The sequence below is a fragment of the Neoarius graeffei genome, chromosome 15 (assembly GCF_027579695.1).
Source record: "Neoarius graeffei isolate fNeoGra1 chromosome 15, fNeoGra1.pri, whole genome shotgun sequence".
NCBI classification, from domain to species: Eukaryota; Metazoa; Chordata; class Actinopteri; order Siluriformes; family Ariidae; genus Neoarius; species Neoarius graeffei.
This window is the reverse complement of record NC_083583.1, coordinates 36,965,530-36,986,785: the sequence shown is the minus strand read 5'-3', so window position 1 is coordinate 36,986,785 and position 21,256 is coordinate 36,965,530. Positions and strand designations below refer to the sequence as shown.

The following is a 21,256-nucleotide window of genomic DNA, read 5'->3' as shown; positions in this document are numbered from 1 at the left end:
TGTCGGGTTTTGTGAAAACTGTGCAAGTTAGTTGTACAAAAAGGTAAAATATCGCAAGGTTAATTTCCAACATACTGTATAAATGGAGAACTCTGTTCCTTCTGGTTGTACCTAGTTAAGTTTGAATGTGTCGAGGAGTTTTACTGGGAAAGAGATGACAATAATACACTAAGAGTTTAAGATCTGATATGTGCACAAGACCAAATGTAACCCATTTTTCATCACATACAACATCAAATTTTTGCCCCAGGAAGGGTGGAAGTAGCAACCTTTCCTGTCAAAGTGCCCCATGAATCAGTGCAGCTGCAACGCAACCAACTACATTTGCTGGGGATTTTCCCCTCTCTCATTGTTCTAGATCATTTCACAGAGTTGGTTAATCTCAAAGAGTAATGGCAGTAGAGATGGAGAGTAGCCAGCATGAGGCAACAGCATAGACTGAGAGCTACAGAAGCCAAATGGTGTGGTCTGTTCCAGAAACCCCACTAGAAAGCAGAGAATGTTTGAGGGAACAAAAAAAAAAAAAGAAAAAGAAAAAAGAAAGAAAAGGTGGACTGGACAAGAAGAGTAGTATCACTAAGCTCAACTTACAGAGCTGAAGTCTGCAAAACCCAAGGAAGAATCTTTAGTGGCTTTACTTGAAGCAGATGGAGCAAACGGATCTTTGCCACTAAATGGGTCCCCGAGCCCCTTTTTACTCTGAAACGGGTCGTTAGCGTCAGAGCCAAAGGGCTGGAAGGGATCGCTCGTCTTGGCTGAATCCGCAGATCCAGATAGGTTAGTTGGAGTGCTTTTACCTGGAAGAGTTCAGAAATAGAGAGACTTTTTTTCATTTATAAGCATTAGACAAAAATGTTAGTCACGTTCATTAACAGCAGTGATTTCTTGTACAATATACCAGGACGACTGTAATTGAGCATTAAAGGAGAACTGAAGTCATTTTTAAACTTGCTTTATTTCTTAATTAACGTGTTATTCAATTACGTTTTCGGTTTTAGCAACCTTATATCGTGACTCATATTGGCAACTACTGTAATTGCAATTAAATATTATACTTATCGGCCTATTTGGTTTTTAGCCAAGTTGAATTTAGTTCATTTGGTCCATGGCAGGCGTCGCTTATCCGCGCGATCTTCACAAGACTTGTGCGAGACTTGGAAACGTAAAGTGTCAGCCAGGTGTCAGTGCCACCATTTTGAAAACTATTTTCCAAATGAAATATTGCACAAAAACGAGTTCATATGACGATTATTGCCTACTTTTTTCAAACTTTCCTGATTGCCATCAAAACAAACAAAACTTCCGGCTTGATTATGTCAGCATGCGAAGGAGGTCGTGCGCGTCTTTTAACAACGTTGGCAGATGTTGGTCACTTTGATTTCCGCTGTATGTTTTACTTCCGTCCTATGATGTCTCGCACAGGTCTCAGCGAATCTCGTTTACGGCCATTGCTTTGACATATGGACCGATATATTACAGAGCATATTTCAAACACTCATAACTTGTTATAGCAGTGACAAAATAGCTCTCAAAAATGCATTCCTATATTTAATAAAATGAGATAAATAGAATTTTGATAAAAAAAAATTTGCCTTCAGTCCTCCTTTAAAGTGGATGGTAATTTAGTTGGTCAGACATGAGGAGGGTTTTTATGTTGTCATGGTTTCACAGCTTGTCACAATGTGTGATTAGACAGTTACCTCAATTGCTGGGTTTCAGTCACGTGACTTTTCTTAGCGGTTTTACAGGAAGTGAAATAGCTGGTGGTCTAAACGGCTGTCGTAGTGCAAACAACTAGCGATAACTTATCAGAGTATGCTCATAATCTAGAAGCCACTGCTCGCTTTAGATATATTCAGAAGATTGCTATGTACAATGGAATCGACCCCTACAGTCTGGGAAAGAAGGATGTGTCATACGATCTTGAAAACTACCCTTCAGTCGAGTTCCCCGACATCTCGAACTATCTGGTGCTGCAGACATCCTTCTACACCGCAAAACAGATGAAAGCGTGGAAGAGTATGGAGGATTACAACTTTTTTGTATGTGGCTGGGTAAAGGACCTCAGTATCAGGTCACTACCGAATGAATCCTGTATTGTTTTTGCCCTTGTATTTTTTATTTATCTTTTTGTTCGTGTTTTTACAACGAAGCGCTGCAAGTTGAAGTGTCAACAAACAACAGTTCGCTTGATTCTTACTTGTGTTGGCTCTTATCTCTCAGGTAAGTCATTCACAAAGGTAATCAGAAACCCCTTTAAAGACCTGGATCTTACAACCCCGATTCCAAAAAAGTTGGGACAAAGTACAAATTGTAAATAAAAACGGAATGCAATGATGTGGAAGTTTCAAAATTCCATATTTTATTCAGAATAGAACATAGATGACATATCAAATGTTTAAACTGAGAAAATGTATCATTTAAAGAGAAAAATTAGGTGATTTTAAATTTCATGACAACAACACATCTCAAAAAAGTTGGGACAAGGCCATGTTTACCACTGTGAGACATCCCCTTTTCTCTTTACAACAGTCTGTAAACGTCTGGGGACTGAGGAGACAAGTTGCTCAAGTTTAGGGATAGGAATGTTAACCCATTCTTGTCTAATGTAGGATTCTAGTTGCTCAACTGTCTTAGATCTTTTTTGTCGTATCTTCCGTTTTATGATGCGCCAAATGTTTTCTATGGGTGAAAGATCTGGACTGCAGGCTGGCCAGTTCAGTACCCGGACCCTTCTTCTACGCAGCCATGATGCTGTAATTGATGCAGTATGTGGTTTGGCATTGTCATGTTGGAAAATGCAAGGTCTTCCCTGAAAGAGACGTCGTCTGGATGGGAGCATATGTTGCTCTAGAACCTGGATATACCTTTCAGCATTGATGGTGTCTTTCCAGATGTGTAAGCTGCCTATGCCACACGCACTAATGCAACCCCATACCATCAGAGATGCAGGCTTCTGAACTGAGCGCTGATAACAACTTGGGTCGTCCTTCTCCTCTTTAGTCCGAATGACACGGCGTCCCTGATTTCCATAAAGAACTTCAAATTTTGATTCGTCTGACCACAGAACAGTTTTCCACTTTGCCACAGTCCATTTTAAATGAGCCTTGGCCCAGAGAAGACGTCTGCGCTTCTGGATCATGTTTAGATACGGCTTCTTCTTTGAACTATAGAGTTTTAGCTGGCAACGGCGGATGGCACGGTGAATTGTGTTCACAGATAATGTTCTCTGGAAATATTCCTGAGCCCATTTTGTGATTTCCAATATAGAAGCATGCCTGTATGTGATGCAGTGCCGTCTAAGGGCCCGAAGATCACAGGCACCCAGTATGGTTTTCCGGCCTTGACCCTTACGCACAGAGATTCTTCCAGATTCTCTGAATCTTTTGATGATGATATGCACTGTAGATGATGATATGTTCAAACTCTTTGCAATTTTACGCTGTCGAACTCCTTTCTGATATTGCTCCACTATTTGTCGGTGCAGAATTAGGGGGATTGGTGATCCTCTTCCCATCTTTACTTCTGAGAGCCGCTGCCACTCCAAGATGCTCTTTTTATACCCAGTCATGTTAATGACCTATTGCCAATTGACCTAATGAGTTGCAATTTGGTTCTCCAGCTGTTCCTTTTTTGTACCTTTAACTTTTCCAGCCTTTTATTGCCTCTGTCCCAACTTTTTTGAGATGTGTTGCTGTCATGAAATTTCAAATGAGCCAATATTTGGCATGAAATTTCAAAATGTCTCACTTTCGACATTTGATATGTTGTCTATGTTCTATTATGAATACAATATCAGTTTTTGAGATTTGTAAATTATTGCATTCCGTTTTTATTTACAATTTGTTCTTTGTCTCAACTTTTTTGGAATCGGGGTTGGAGTTAAACAAGACAGAGAAGTGATCACGGCACATTATAACTGTATGGCTGGGTAAGAAGTTTGGTGCGACCTTCGTGCACATGGACTTTGTGAGGAGTAAACAAAGAAACAGCTGGGGACTTTAGCGCTTCGTGACTAAAAAAAAAAGTAACATTAAATAATGAGACATAGCAAGAAAAGCACTTGGAAAACACTAAGGACATAGCTGAGAGGGAGAAACAAACCTTTCACCAAGTGATCGCTGCAAACTCGAGCATGCTTTGATTCGGCTGCCTTCGATTTCAGTGAGGGGTTCAAAAGCCACCTTTCTCGACGTCTTTTTGTGAAATCCTGTGTTCGTTCACCCTTTATTAGTTGAGGGGGAACCCTGAAGAAACTTTTATCAGTTTCGCGGTTTGATTGATTCGAACAACCTAAAACACTGCAAGCGTAAGGCATTTTTCATGCGAGCAATGTACCTTCTCCGTACAAACGCTTTGTCAACTGACCTTTGGTAGACCACCAGCTAAAGTTGTGAATAACTAATGAAGCAGATGTGACGTCACGTGGAACCCAGCAACACTGACTTGTGACTCCACAAAAATTTCTCACCTCTGTCCCTCTGTGTTTAATCTGCTACTGTCGTGAACATGCTACACTGCTACCTCGGTCACTGTTACACTGCCACCCGTAGCACATTTCTAACTTTATTACACACAGTACAACACGTGTTGCTGACCACAATGAAACTGAAACAGTGGTTTGTTTTTGGCTAGTTAATTTTTTGTGTTGTTGTTGTTCGGCTTATCCTCACAGCTGCTCTTTATTTTTAGCTTATAACAACAACAAGAAAAATACTAAACACTGTATACTGTTTACTAACAGGTTAAAAAAAAAAAGGGATCATGTAACCCCCATTTTAGCCTCCAATTTGAGATTCTTTTATTTGTATTTAAAGCCCTTCATGGACTTTCTTACATCACTGATGCACTCGAACCATATTCTCTGCCTCCAGGTCTCGGAGATCTTCAACTCTTTCACAGTCCCAGCGAAAACATCAGGAGCTGACTGGCACCCTGAGATTGTGGAAAATGAGGTCTACTCCTACTGTTACAGTTTTCAAGTCAAAATATTTGACATGTTAGGTTTCTGACATTTTAAATTGGACGCCTGTGTTATTGTGTCGGTTTTTCTTTTTATGCTTGTTGCAACTGCATGCCTAACACTTTGGGTTAGAAGTGCTTTATAAATGATCTTACCCACTGTTCTTATGGTGAGAGGAGGTGCAGTCATGTGGCTATTTGTCCTGGGAAGTTGGAGAGTCAGTGTTGTATTCTGCTTGGACATAAAACCTCAGAACCCAACAAAATCACCATCCATTTTATGCCAATTTCCATTCATCCTGGTATGAAATTTATTGATATACACAATAAAACACTGTTATTAATCGATGTCAGCTTGTATTAAGCTGCTGCACAGTTCATCATGAGCTGCACAGTATTCACATTTCCTTTTCAACTGAGTGAGTGAAAAAGAGCTGTGCCACACCCTGATCTAGAAGCACGCTTGCTTTTAGTCAGGCAACGACTGTTACTTCTCTGACACTGAACTGGGGTGGGGGGAAAAAATGTAAAATGTCAATGATAAAATATTTAAGAATATACTGACTACAAGACAATGAACATGCATACTTGAACGGCTAATATAAGACCTCTTTGAAAGATTATCCCCCTCCCAAAAAACCCACAGCTGTTTCACTCACACTTGTGGTGTGCCGATAATGCCACCTAAACTACCAGTACGATGGTACAATATAAAAAAAAATGTATTCTGTAACTAATTTATAATAATTTATCCCATACTTTAGCCATCACACCATTTATTATTCAAACTTGCTTAACATGAATAAAAAATAAAAAAAAAAGGCATAAAATGCTGATGTTGGGCAATTACACAAAAACAAAACACCCTAAAAATTGCTTACGTGGAACACTTTTTGGATGTGTGCGTGTACGAATGGCATAGCATCTCTCATGAGAACTTTAAACTGGTTCTTGGTTCCCCTTAAAGGTGTTAACCGCAATGTGAACTGGGCTGTTATTTATATTAGACCAGCAATCAGTTTCTCTCTTTCAGTAAACGGAATAGCAAACCACAATGCCGAGCTCCACCCTGAAAGCTCAAAACCAGCAAAAAAACAAGCACGGCTTACCATTGCTCATTCACACCTACAATACAAGGGTCTGCAAATGTACCTCAGAAAAGACATTTAACCTATGAGAAAGGTTTCTTCGTCTAACACGGCATGCATATATTTTCCCCTGTATGCTAAAGCCAAAAAAAGAAAAGAAAGAAAAAAGAAATTAAGTGGAGAATAATGTCAGGGGGGAAAAAAAAACCTAAGAAATAAAACAGGGAAATTTTCGCTTAAGTAAAACGGATAATATTGTAATTTTTTAAATATATGAATTACAATCAAATGTGTGAGAATTTAGGTGTGAGAGAGAGTTTCTAGTAGACACCTTGAGTTAAAGCGCGCGCACACGCGCACACACACACACAGAGGAAGTGAGGAAGGGCGTGGAGATCAGCATAATGCTGCCAGTGCAGGCAAACCGCAGATGATTTGAAACGCCTGAGTTGTAACCGTACCCCCTTTAATATACCAACTAAACCTCCAAGTCTAACCTCTTAAACACCTTCAGAACAATGAACATCTAGGAACGAATAAAAACACTTCTGTAGGAAGAAATAAAAATAGTCCAATACAAGGAAATCGAGGTTTCACTACTCGAGTGAGCTACACTGATTCTGCAATTAACAAAAAATAAGATTTAGTTTTTAAATTATATCCACACTTGCCATATCCTAAGAAGAATAAAGCACAGAATTTGTGTGCGCGTGTGTGTGTAATTAAATTTTTTATTTGATAAGTTTACATTTCCTATTTGAGGAAAAAAATGTGTAATGTACAGCAATTAATAATAAAGTGCACACAGAACAACTAAACTAAAACAAACGAGTAGCGGGGGGGTTGGCCCCCAAATGCCTGGTGCTTACTGTAAAACCCTTTACACCAGGGGTCTTCAATCCTATCCACAAAGGGCCAGTGTGGCTGCAGGCTTTCATTCCAACCAAGCAGGAGCTACACCTGATTTCACTTGTTTAATCATTTCACCCTCGTCTCCAGTCAACAATCAAGTGAGCCTCCAATTTGGCTGTAATGAAAGCCTGCAGCTACACCGGCCCTTTGCGGATAGGATTGAAGATCCCTGCTTTACACACACACACTCTCCAGGTTCAGTGAGTTTGACATTCATGTTTGAATGCATCTGTGCTGACCAGTGCAGGGACAGCAAGTAGTGTCTTTAAAACTATTTATAAAGGGTTAGATTTGATACTTTGTTTTAGGTCCTACTTCGTTTAACTACATTTTTTTGGCTAAAAGTTTTCAAAATCAAACTGAAAGGAGTGAAACTAATGTGAGATTAAGGAGGAGGTTGGGTAGGGAGCCTTCCAGCTGACCAGTTAATATCAGAGAGTCGAAAACACACATGCCAGGTGAATACGAATGCTGATTGGCTCCTATGCCATTTTTATTTTGGAGGAAAAAGAAAAACCTTTCAGTGTATTTTTGAGTGATAACTCATAGCAGTGTACTCTAATGTTAAAATACAGCACTCCTGAGTAAATGATGGCAGGTCTACGTATCCAAACATCTACTGAATCCCGAAATAAATGAGAGGAATTACAGAAACCAGACAAAGGAAAAAAATGCTGTCCACAATAAGAGTTTTACATGCAGTTATAGACAGTTTTTCATTAAGAAATTTTGTGTTATGATTTATCTTAAGATTTCTATAAAACGTTGCCATTTTAATTACTTAGTAAGGAATTGGACAATCATGTGACTGGAAAACCCCCCAATATGAATCTATTCTAACCCTTCAGTTCCTGTTTACCTCAAGGAAGAAAAGAAAAAAAAAGGGCTGCATATCACTCTGATTAATCTCCTTCTTGATAAACTGTGAAACTGTGTGTGAAAGGTGTGGGTAGGTTTTTTTTTTTTCCCCTAGGTACAAATGTTGAAAAACACACATGAAAAACACACAGGGACTTAGAATGAAGTAAAGACAGCACCATGTGACCTCTGACCGAGTGTTCACCAGTACACCTACCACTGGGAGGCTTGGGCCGAGGTGGTATGGTCTTCTTGGGCGGGAGAGCTGGGGTGTCCTGGCTTTGGTTGAAGGGGTCGTCAGTGAAGGTCTGCTATGTGAATGACAGACAAGGACAAGAGGTCAGACTCACCCATCTACAGGTCAAGAGTTCATACACCAACCAAAGGAAGAGAGATTTCACCCACATTGGTCAGGTTTGAACAGGAAACAGAACAGCAGCTACCAGAGAAATGATAACTTATTAGAACAAGCGCGTTAATATAAACGTGTGTTTGGGAGTTTGCTCGACTATCAGAGCTGCTGTTGTAGAAAATGAATCAACACCTGACCAGAGTCGAGAATTCAACCTTTCGGCATACCTTTGACATCTGACTGAAATCAGCAAAGCCACTGTTGCTGCCAAATGAGCTGCTTCCAAAGGGGTCCAGAGTCCCAAATGGGTCTGCAATCAGAGATAAGGGAGAGAGGGGAAAAAAAAAAAAATTATATGCATGCACACACACGGTACAAAAGTTTGGACATGCCTTCTAATACAATCTTTTTTTTTTTTTAAAGATTTTTTTGGGGCTTTTTTCACCTTTATTATTGGATAGGACAGTGCAGAGACAGGAAATGAGCAGGAGAGAGAGACGGGGAAGGATCGGGAAATGACCTCAGGCCGGAATCGAACCCGGATCCCCGGATTTATGGTATGGCGCCTTACCCACCTGAGCCACGCCGCCGCCCTAATTCAATCATTTTTGTTTATTTTTATTCATTAAAGACACTCCTCTTTACTTAATTGAGTGGATTCATATGGACTAATTAGTTGATATGGATTACTACAGTTGTGGAATAGGGCTATTTACTGTATGTTTACTATTTACTGTTTGATCTCAAAAGCATTAATAAGGCAAGAAATTGCACTAATTAACTTTTGATGAGGCACAACTGTTAACTGAAAAGCATCCCAGGTCACTCCCTCATGAAGCTGGTTAAGATAATGACAATAGTGTGCAAAGTGTCAAGGTAAATGCTGGATACTTTGAAGAAGCTAAAATATGAAACATTTTTAAACACTTTTTTTGTTTACCATTTAATTCCATATATGTTACAGAAGTTATTTCATAGTGTTGATGCTTTCAGTTTCGTTCTACAACATAGAAAATAGTCAAAATACAGAAAAACCTATGAATGAGTAGGTGTGTCCAAAATGTACTGGTACTGTATATACAGTACACACACACACACACACCCACACACACACACACACACAGAGTATATAATTAGAAGTCCCTAAATGAAGGCCAATCGATCTCTTTTTCTTCTTTAATTGATGGAAATCTAATAAACCTTCCACTGCAGTTTGAAATTCTCACGTGACAAGCAGGTTATGGAAAAACTCAGCCTCACTGCTGAGCAAAACATTTCTGTAGCTACCTCAAGCATTCGAGTGACATTCTTCTCTTGTTTATACCCACGTATGTTTTTTTTTCCTTCTTCTAACCACTACAAATAGAAAAAAAAAATACAGCCATGCACTTCCTGACATCGCTGTAAAAATGCTGTAACAGAACATGTTTACTGAAACAGCAGAGGAATGTCACATCCTTTTTAAGATTGGCAATGCACTCGCAAGCAGGTCAGGATGCTGAGCATAGGAACTCGTTTAACAGCACCTTCTTGCTTCGCAGCTTTTCAGAGGCCTGTGACAGGTGCTAGAAATGCCTAAGGCTAACGTGTGAAAACAGCCACCATTTTCACTGCCAAGACTTTCAGAGCACGGCTAAACGGATTAAAACACATGAAACAAGTGGAGGGTTTTTTTATTTATCTATAATATCAGGTTTCATTTTAATCTTGAAACGGTTTAAACAGTTATGTGAGAGTGTGATAAGTGTGAGATGACTCAGCAGAAGCGCTGTACCTGAGCCTTTGTGTTTGGGGCTGGTGGAAGCGAAAGGGTCACTGCTCGAGAAGTGATGAGACTACAAAGAGAGAACAGAGAAAAAAAGAATTTATTGCCCAAACTGCACAAACCACAATAAGAGGATAAAGACAAGGATAAGGATGACACACATTTGCTATGAACATAAAATTTGAAGCAACAAAACCCTCATAATTTTACAACAAAAAACCCTAGCATGTGTCGGATACTGCAGCTCAATGCTAATAGCTTAAATGTTCAAATCGGAGTGTATTAGCTTACCCTGTGTTTAAAATTAACACAAGTACATGTAGGGTCTGCAGTCCAGGTCATGTTAGATGGAATAAAAATTCTGAAGTATAGCCTACATAATACAAACTTTAAGAAGTGGCACACACACACACACACACACACACACACACACAAAAAAAAGCACAATTTTGCACCAATTCCACTGATCACCTGATAAAAGTCTTTAAAGTGCGTATCACGGGTAAATTCAGGAGCAAGATCAATGTAATTCTCCTATTTTATATTAAACTTTGGTCAAATAACTGTCACATTTTGCATTTTGTGCAATTTTTTTTTACCTTGCGCAATACCAGAAAAATTCAGTTGAAATCAAGCCCTTTGAGGCGAATTGGTCTGCCTCTGAAAAAAACTGGCATTTGGATTTCCCGGCAAACATTGATTTTCGTGACGTCGCGTGTGGGACGCCTCCCTCTGAATCCTACGTCAGCGCTGGTTTGTTTATGAGAAAACGACCTGGTGGTTTTCTGCAAATTTCTTCAACGTTATCACGTAATTATTAAAATGGTTAACAGATGTATCGTAGGAGGGTGTAGCAACACCAATCTTGATGGGATTACCGTAGTACTCATCGTTTCCCACATTGCGCTCAGGTGACAATTCCATATTTCAATGCAAAATTGCTAGCTGTTAAACTTGGTCTACACAGGCTGTGCACTGAAACCGTGCAAGCTGCTGGCGCTTCCGCAGGTGACATCACGAATCTGGCTCCAGACTCCCTTGGGATTTTTCCAGACGCGTTTTATTTTTATTTTTTTTCTGCTGTAGACAGATGGCCTTGTGCAAAATTACCCTTCTGAATGAGTCTGTAAAGGGACATTCTTCCTTAAAATAAAAAAAAAAAAAATAATAATAATAATAAACCAATTTGGTCCAGGATATGCACTTTATGCTGCCATGCAAAGGCAAACTGCATATTGTGTCAGTGGCAAAAGACGGTCCAATAGCAAATAGATGACGCTATTGGACCAACTTTTCCCACCAACATAATATGCAGATACTGCAGTTTGTCTTTGCATGGCAGCATGTTTGCTTAGGTGTTACACCTCTGTTCTGATACGCTGGATTTTCAACGTCATTTAATTTACCGGTGACTCAATTTCTTTTTAGATGTATGCCAAGGAACTTTAAGAAAACAGCAAAGCAAGTTTGGCGGGGGGGCGTGGTTGAGTGCTGCTTGTAGTAGCGAACAGAGCAACTCGGACAGGATCTTATAGAGCTGGGCTGAGTGCCAATTTCATTTTTCAACATCAGAAGAGCCCACAGTAACAATTCTTGTTTTCTAAATTTTAAAATGCTACGACTAAACTGTACACGCTGGCAGGGGTGGGAACAGAAATGGATACTGAGCAACAAACAGTAAATAAAAAATTGCACAGCGGAGAACGTTGCACAGACAAATTTTGCATTTTGATCACAATGCTGCCAGTGACAGTGTCACTATATTTAGGAAAGCAGTTAAATGCTCCCAAGTCTGCATGAGGAAAGAAGCTTTTCTGGTTTCTGTTGGCTTTAACAAACACTAAACTGAAACTCTTGCCAGAGAGGAGGAGTTCAGATATGTGGTGGCCAGGGTGCAAGGGGTCAGCCATTATTATTATTTTATTTTTATCTTTTTCTGCTTGCTTCCTGGCTCTGGAGGAGAACAGGGCTGCATCTGAATACGCATACTTCCATACTATTAGTATGTAAAAAGCAGTATGTAGGATGTCTGAATTATTCAGTAGACATTTAATAGCAGTCACATGGTACCTGAATGATCTACTACAGCCATGGTATGCAAGTGTACCACACTACACTATCCCACAGTTCACCTGGAGCCTCCAAATAACAGAAGAAGAATTCCCCTGAGTGAAATAGAAAGATGATGGTGTACCGAAGCGAAGCTGGTTGGTGCAGCGTCCAAGTAAGGTCTCTGGCAGGGTACAAATGTAAGCATCAGTAAAAGTTTAAGCATTTCTGCTGATGCAGAAGTACTTTTTTTTTTTCCCCCAGCATACATGATTATACATCATTTGTGAACAACCGAGTCAAGGGACAGGTCACACATCTGGTGATGGAGTACTCCCGAACTGTATCCTTACTACTCCTTTGCATATTCATAGAATGTACTTCAGTAACGATTGGGTAGTGGGTAGGCTACTTAACCGACATTAGTACATACTGAGTATTCAGATGCAGCCCAGGACAGGGATCCAAGTGTGATCTTTTCAGCCGACCTGACAACACTTTACAGTCTGTTCAGCTTCTTACTGGTTGAGAAGCAGAACCACACTGTTATAATGTGTACTAGGGGTGTAAACCTCAGCCTTCAACACAATTCGATTTCGATTCATAAGGCACTGAGATGTGACCAATTTTGCTTGAAATCTGGGTACAGTAAATTCACAAATGATGATGTGGTCAAGACATTTTAAATGGTCAGTTACACGTAAATCACCTTGCTAGTTTAATAAATGGAGGTAAAAACTTTATCAGTTAAAAAAATACGAATACATTTTTTCACACCAGTTTTTTTTGTCTTTTTTTCAATTATAATTGTTGGTTTATGATTATGGTATTGATTCATTTCAACCAGTGCATTAAATCTAGATCCGAATCATACAAAATTTACACATCTAATGACTACAATGATAATAACGATTTTGCTTACTCATGGAAATAATGATTATTAATCCAAATCCCATCCATCCCACTTATCTGGCAGGGCTGCGGTGGAAGCTGGAGCCAATCCCAGCTAAATTCAGGTGAGAGGTGGGGTACACCCTGGGCAGGTCATCAATCCACCACAGGGCTAACACAAAGACAAACAACCATTCACAATCACATTCATACCTAAGGGCAATTCAGGCCCTGTCCACACGGCAACGGATTCAGGTGAATCCGATACAATTGTTTATCGTTTCGGCCTGGCGTCCACACGGCACCGGCGTTTTGGGTTCCCCAAAACGCAATCTTTTGAGAACGGGTTCCAGAGTGGAAAGATCTGGCAACATTGCCGTTGCGAAGTCGTCTGGATGAGTAGAACGGATTTGTTTACGATGACGTCACAACCACATGACTGTCAGTGCTTCACGCCGGGTAGAAGTGTAACGAACTCGATGCGAGTTGTCAACAAATCCTTTAACTTGGTTCATGAAACGCGCTTACAAAATATTTTCACTGTGAATATTTATTGTGTAATGGTGCAAAGTGAGAGAGAGAGAGAGAGAGAGAGAGAGAGAATAGCCCTTAGGGCAGAGTCAATCCCGCCAGCAAGAATAGGGAAAAAAAGGAGCGATCTCACCTCTTCAGATGTTGGTTTAAGTCCTACAATACAGTCCTCAAAAAGGGCGTAGAAGAACAAATTAATCCATCAACGTGTAGCATTCAATTTATTCCGGACCATTAAAGACGCCGCCTTCCGTGTAGAATCATACGTCATCCTCGCCGCCATATTGGATGGGTCAAAGCGGAGAACAAAGATGCCTCATTCATGTGCTGCGTTTAACTGTACCAACAGGTTTGCCGTCCAAACGAGATCACATGGGATTACCTTTCACAGGTGAGACTGGAAAAATACTTTTCATTGTATTTGGTCATTATAATGTAATTTTACAAACAGATTTTTCTGATTTTGTGGCTAATATGAAGTCTCGCGCATAATAGTTTATGCGCATGCGTCCTTACTTCTTCTATTGTTCTGGTGTCTCCGAAGGGACCATCTTACAGCGCCCCTAGAGGTGTGGCATGTGTATTGCATCGTTTTCAGCAAGCGTTGCGTTGCCATATGGACCTGATATTTTACTGATCGTTGCCCATATGGACGCGATTTTTTTTAAATAACATCTCGTTGCCGTTGTCGTGTGGATGTAGCCTCAGAGTCGCCAGTTGACCTAATCTGCATGGCTTTAGATTGTGGGAGGAAACTGGAGCATGCAGGTATGAGGAAAACATGCAAACTCCATACAGAAAGGCCCCAGGCAGCCGCAAGGTTCAAACCCAGAACCTTCTTGCTGTGAGGCGACAGTGCTGACCACTGCATCACAGTACTGCCCCTTGCATCCAAATGTAGCCAAATGAACCATATTATACATTAGTAGCATTCAAATCCAAATAATCATCTTACAGTTAAATGACACACTAGTCCTTTAATCTTTTGTACACAAAATATAAAAGCCAAATATTTAAATAAATTAAATCAGCTACCAACATAAGCAATTACAAATAATATAAATATAACTTACACCATCATTAGCAATGCTCGAAAAACCGCATGTCCAATCGTCACGACTAAAGTATGTGCAAAGACGAGTAAAACTTTAATGGTAATCATCTGCTCGGACAACAAAAGTTAGTGCTGGCAACCTAAGCAACACAGGCAACCGCTCCGTGATGCAGGTCTGAACTGTCAGTCCGGCAGTAGCATATTTCAATTATTATTATCATTATTGTTATTATCATCATCATTCTGCAAAGTGAATCACGCATCGTTGTCTCCTTGTCAAAACAAAAGTTCACCTGTGTCTATTGAAAATCTTGTTTTCCTGGACTGGTCCCTGTATAAAATTAATCCGACCAAGCATCAGAGACATTAACTGTATGCTCACTCTGCGCTGAGAATGCAGGGAATCGGTCAAAAGTAGCTCGTCTCTTTTCATGGGAAATGCATTAAAAACTTTTATTCAACATGACTATATCTCATCTCATTATCTCTAGCCGCTTTATCCTATTCTACAGGGTCGCAGACAAGCTGGAGCCTATCCCAGCTGACTACGGGCGAAAGGCGGGGTACACCCTGGACAAGTCGCCAGGTCATCACAGGGCTGACACATAGACACAGACAACCATTCACACTCACATTCACACCTACGCTCAATTTAGAGTCACCAGTTAACCTAACCTGCATGTCTTTGGACTGTGGGGGAAACCGGAGCACCCGGAGGAAACCCACGCGGGCACGGGGAGAACATGCAAACTCCACACAGAAAGGCCCTCGCCGGCCACGGGGCTCGAATCCGGACCTTCTTGCTGTGAGGCGACAGCGCTAACCACTACACCACCGTGCCACCATGACTATATAAAAGTACAAAAAATATTTTGAGGAAACCATTCAAATTTCTTTGTTTTTGGTTATAATTCGTCAAAGTATACGTGTGTTCGAGTGTACTGGTAAAGCTCTGCTCAGAGGAGTTCGCGTAATGATGTAATTATACCAATTGGCTAAGGGCGACAAGGGTCAAGGACATCGTGTGCCAGCAGTGCGGTCGAAGCAGGCAGGTGTCAAACTTGGAACTTCTATATCACGACTGGAGTTAATAATAAACGATATCACTGAATAATGTTCCTTACCTCTAACCAGTGTATATACATTACAAATTTGTGTTGCTTTTGATGGTTTCGTATATTTAGAAATGATATCACTAGGTATTTACAAAGTGGGTTGTTTTTTGTTTTTGTCTTAATATTTTGCACCGTTGCACCTTAACTTTTTGCACCTTTGGGACCAGCACAAAAGAAATTTCGTTGTGCCTTAACAATGACAATAAAGTGCTTGAACTTGAACTTTATTTTCTAAATATTTATCAGCATACTGCCACTGTGGCACGGGAACCTGTGATTGGCAGACAGCTGACAAAGGGTGTTTCCCATTGGTTGTAAATCGTGACATAAAAATCGTAAACACATACGGGACCCGCTGATTGGCTGTTCACATACTGAAGCCAAGCGGAGATGTCCGGCATCTGTTCCTGCTGATCAAAGAAAACTACAGCTAAAAAAGCACTACGACCGGATTACTTGGACAATCTTAGTCAGAAAGAAGCGCAGGATAGATAGACACGGAAATTAGAGTTTATTAACGGTGATGAGCCGTACAAAATTCCTCGAAATGACTGGAGTGACGGTGCAGATTTCTGGCCTAACGTTAGCATTAGCTTCATGTTGGAATATACATTCTTTTCCCTGAAGAGAAGAACACAGAACAGTTTATTAAAAAAAAAATTACAGAAGCAAGAAAACCTTCTTTGTGTAAAGACTTTTTCCTGACATCAGCTTTTGGGAACAGGATGTTGAGAAAGCCAAAGTATTTACTCTCAAAAGGGCTCTGACCTAAACTGTGGGCTAGATGGTATTCCCACCCCTCCATGTCTTATCAACCCCAAGGACATCTAGTTACACAGCTATTTACACTATCATTTATACACTGATATTATTGTTAAAACAATATCTGAAGTGTTATTTATAAAATAACAAAATATCTTGCTCTAGACTTTCAAACAATATTGTAAGATTTTATTTTAATTTTAACTAATAGTGGATGGTACAGCACATTCCAGTTGTCGCTGTAGTCATACAGTAAACTATAATCACCCTTGTAATAATAATTTCAACAAACGGTTAATGTTCAGTTCCCGCTTCATTTATTCTCGATTCAAAGGCACAATGAGTCACACAGGTTGATGGGTGTATAATGGACAGTAACAATTTTATCCAAAATAGTTTTTCCTGCCTCAGTCGATTTATTTCCATTTCACATGCATGCAGCTGTTGTAAAGTTCAGTGTGTTTGTGTAGAACTCTCTTGAACTGTAGGTTCATTTCTACACTCTGGTTCCATGGTGACATTTTGCACAGGACTGGGTTCCTTTGATAACAGAAACAAAGCTCCAGCATTATTATTAGACTCATTCAAAACTCTCCACAGCTTAATATACCCTAAATCAGGGGTTTTCAAAGTGTGGGAGAGTCAGCCCCCCCCTCGGAGAGCAAATAAACAACAGCGCCCCCCCCTTACAATTTTTGTTGTTGCTATACTTAATGTTCCATTCGTATTTTTAAAAAATGGTTGTTGTACACATTTTTATTTTTTTCTTTTTCACATTTTAAACATCTGTGCTTTTTAAAACATCTTGTTTTACACATTTTAAACATCTCATAGCATCGTTAGCTAGCACCTCTTGGCAGACAACACACTATGGCAGTGGAGCATCTTCAGATCCAGTCCATGAAAATCCAAACTTTAAATAATCGTGGTCATTAAAATGCGATGAAAGTTGCGGTGTTTTTTAGGTTTTTGTTGCAATTACATTGCGGGAGGAAGTGAAAGTTGTGAGAAATTGTTGCGATTTTCTCTTTTTGTGATTAAAATTGAGAGATATGTTAAATATTATTACTGAAAAACTATTGATTAAAAAAAACAGACACTGAGAAATGGTCCTATAAACAACTTTACCAATATAAAAGCTTACCAGGACTACAAAAATGCAGAAAAATAGGCTTTACTTATCCAAATGCACCTGTTGGTTCAAAAGTTAAAGTGCATAGAACCTCACAGCACAACATGAAGTTACTTTAAAATATAATATAAATGCCTCAGCTTTCATGTAAGAAAAAAACACTATTAATACTAGTACTGTGTGCAGGCAGTCTCTCCTGAAGACTAAATTAAACAATAATTATAAACTAATAAAATAAATGGCTCAGGCTTCATAGAAGAAAAAAACAATTTGAACAGAATCTCTCAGTATGATGCTGAAGCTGCCTAAACAATGGAAAATAAAATACCATTTTGGCAAAAATGTTGGCATCCATTAATTTCTTGTATTAAGTAAAAAAAAAAAAATAAAGTGCACACAGTCCTTCACTGTAAACATAACACACTTTCAGTAACAGAATTTAAGCCTACATAAACACTGACTCGCACATCATGCAATGTTGCCAGATACTGCTGACGTTTTCCAGCCCAAAATATGTTCAAAACCCGCCAAAATGCACTTGAAACCGCCCAATCTGGCAACACTGCACGCATGCTGCTTCTCTTGAACGTATACACGGAAGTAAGGCGGAAGGTAGTTTGTTGACGTCACCTCAAGACGACGCCAACGATTGGTCAAATTTGCGGGAAAGTTGCGGTGATTGGATATAATTGCAACACCGCCCTGAATTCGCGGGGATTGGTTGAATTTGCGCTGAAGTTGCAAATCGCAACATCCTGGAGGCTGTTTTTTTGCTTGGCCCAGACTCTGTCTCCTCACTCACTGTAGCTTTAGGTACTAAAAATCGATCCATTTTGTCTCTGGTAAAGGCTAGCTGAAGTTCACTAAATGTCCGCAATAGTAACTTATTCTGGTTTATTTTTCCTCACGTTGCACCCCCCCTGAAGAATTCTGGCGCACCCCACACTTTGAAAAGCCCTGCCCTAAATTATTCATTCCTCTGCTACTAGAACTGCTTTCTTTCTGAATGTGTCTGCATATATTGGTGTTGTGGTTTTGTGGATTTATGATAATTATGCTGCTTCATCTATTTAAAAAAAAAAAATCAACTGCATTCTGTCCTCTCCAAAATAAAATAAAGCTCTGGGCAAGTGGAATTGTTTTTCGGGCAAGTATGTTTTGGGTGCTGCTTGCCCATTGGGCAAGTAAGGCTGGGAGATGTTTTCGAGGACTGATTAGTGTAGTCTACATAACTGAATTCAACTTTATTTTGTTGTCATTTTCCAGAAAGTTACAAAAAAAAAAAAGTCGTCTGTGACACATCACGAGTTTGCCTCTTTAACAAAGAAATATCGCAATCAAGTAATGTAGCAATCTAATTGCAATAAGCTATTTTTGTTCATGTTGTGCAGCCTGATGTGTTTGGAAAGCATAGACCAGACATTTGTCAAAGTGTGCTGTGATGGCTGGTCAGACATTTAAAACAAATAAATGGGGATTTACAACAACTTTAGCTTAACATTAGCAATCAATTATGCCTAACTGAAAAATTATGCCAAACATTATGATGCTGATTCAAATCAATCTGGAAAGGAGACTGTGATAACTTACATATAATCTGTGCATATCAAACATAAATCAGCTGCGTGTTTCTAAAAAACAATACCATTTCACAGGCTTGAGTGGATTTTCCATTGCCGCTCCCCCCCCTTTTTTTTTTATTTTTTACTGGCACAGTGTCATAACTAGGCTTGTGCAATAGTGACTTTCCCTGATTGCAATTTACCATTAAACCAAATCTCAACTATCATTTAGAAAAGATAAAGTAAGTAAATAAATAAAAACCTAAAGCCACGATGGAGGGTTGGGAGCAGAGAAGAGGTCGGGAACTGCTTGTTAGCAGAGGAAATTGTAAAAAAAAATAATAATAATTTAAAAAAAAAAATCAGCTGGATGGTGGAGGTTTAGGTGATTCCAGAGATTCATAGTGTTACTATCTTTTGTGATGACATACCTGTTACAGATTTTGCATATAGTTTTACTCAGATTGAGCATCTGACCTTTTTCCCTTTAGCTTTAATCCAAAAAAAGTTGGCAGAACGTGACACGTTTACATTTGCACAAGGCCCACCATTTTCCTCCTGCTTAGTTTCTTTTCGTTTTCAGCATTCAGATCCAGGCTTGTAGTACTCGAGTCTGACTCGTACCCCAATTTTAAGGACTCTTGACTTGACTTGGACTTGAGCACTGATTACTCGGACTCGTGCATTAACTGCATTCGGACTCGTAAACTGGAGACGAGGACTCGGACTTTATTTTTTGCAATATGCCATATTAATTTGGCATAAGATATTTATATCTGCATTAATTTTTATACTAATTTCATGCACATTCACCTGTTCATACATCATGCTCAGGAACAAACTAACGTTAATGGTGCTAAAATGCCTGGAGAGAAGCCCCTAGGATTGTCCACTTTGCTTATACAGACTTCTCGTGCAGTGGGGAAAAATGCACTGCTATGTGTTCCATATATAGAAGAACTATTGAGGAGACAACGAGGACAACCTCGAACTTCAATCATCATTTGGCAAGACTCCACCCAGAGAAGTCAGTGACACGCTATGTTCATTGCCCTGTTGATAGCGGGGCTTGCTGAGCGATGAACTAGCGAGTGTTAACCCTCGCTCATGTTATTTACCCTGTTGATAGTGGGCGGGGCTTGCTGAGTGATGAACAAGCTTTTTATCTGCAGCTTATAGAGATCTTGCAGTCAGGTGACCGGAAAGTACACAGCCGCCATCTTGTCGGTAAAAAACACAGCTGAATACTGCTGCACTCGTGTACAGAATGGATCAATTTCAACCGACGGACTACACGGCTCATTTTTCTAATTAACAGATAACTAGATATATGTCTAAAATAAACGACCTACAGATTAGTGACCCTTATGGCTTACCGGACGGAGTTTTCACGACCGTGTCAGTGGATATTGAACTGCCAGCGGAATACCCAGACGTGTATAATTACCTCATCAACTTTCCCTCGCTGTTCAGTGGTGAAGCACTGCGTGCTTATAAATCTCTGGACAGTTATCTTTACAGAAATTCAGGATTTGTCAGCGACTCAGATGTGGCATCTTGTAAACAAGAAAATAATCCTCATTGGATGGGTAAGTCACTTAAGTATTGAGTATAGCACTGACCAGCCGATTATAGAATAGAATAGAATAAGGTAATTCCAGCTGTAATTCCAAATCGTCCGTGTTGTTTACATGGATCTGGCGTTGGAGAGATAGAGGCTTAGCAGTGGAGATTTGAGTGGCTGTTTTCTGAGCTTAGTCAACAGGCCGGCTCTGCCTGCAGCCTCGCTTTTGCTTCCGCTCCCGGCGCCGCCTCCTTCGCTTTGCTTCCGATAACAATCCACGGAGACCCCGCTGGTCTCGCTATCTCGTCCGGAATGTTGTGCATGCGATGGAAATCGCTACAAACCGTCATTTTCTGCTGGAAACCAATGTCCAGTAAGTCCATATAGTTGTAGTGGATATTGAAGTCCGGTACAGACGAACAACACGCAAAAATACACACAAAAAACATAAAAACCGTGCACAGGTAGGGAGAGCTTGTAGCCACAGCCGTTGTAGTAGAATTGTATATAGTAGGGTTTTCCAGAAGAAAAGGTAGAAGTAAAAGCAGAAGTAGAAGTAGAAGGCGGAAATATGGCGTTTGACCGACAAGATGGCGTCTGTCACAATCTGGATCGGCTGTGACGTCACATGCAAGTGCTCCATTAACTAAAATGGGGCA

General features: G+C 40.0%; 1 protein-coding gene across 4 annotated transcripts in view; it reads right to left on the bottom strand.

Annotated features, from left to right (window-relative positions):
• The window catches only part of eps15l1a (epidermal growth factor receptor pathway substrate 15-like 1a), a 104,747-nt gene that overhangs the window by 8,331 nt on the left and 75,160 nt on the right, over positions 1-21,256 (bottom strand). For 2 of the 4 annotated variants that reach the window (XM_060941235.1, XM_060941237.1), the window contains 4 exons: positions 9,947-10,007; positions 8,400-8,482; positions 8,038-8,131; positions 592-797 (listed from right to left, as the gene is read on the bottom strand). In XM_060941235.1, coding sequence (XP_060797218.1) covers positions 592-797; positions 8,038-8,131; positions 8,400-8,482; positions 9,947-10,007 — 444 coding nt within the window. The remainder of the gene's footprint in view (positions 1-591; positions 798-8,037; positions 8,132-8,399; positions 8,483-9,946; positions 10,008-21,256) is intronic. The other 2 variants (XM_060941236.1, XM_060941238.1) reach the window with 2 other exon arrangements.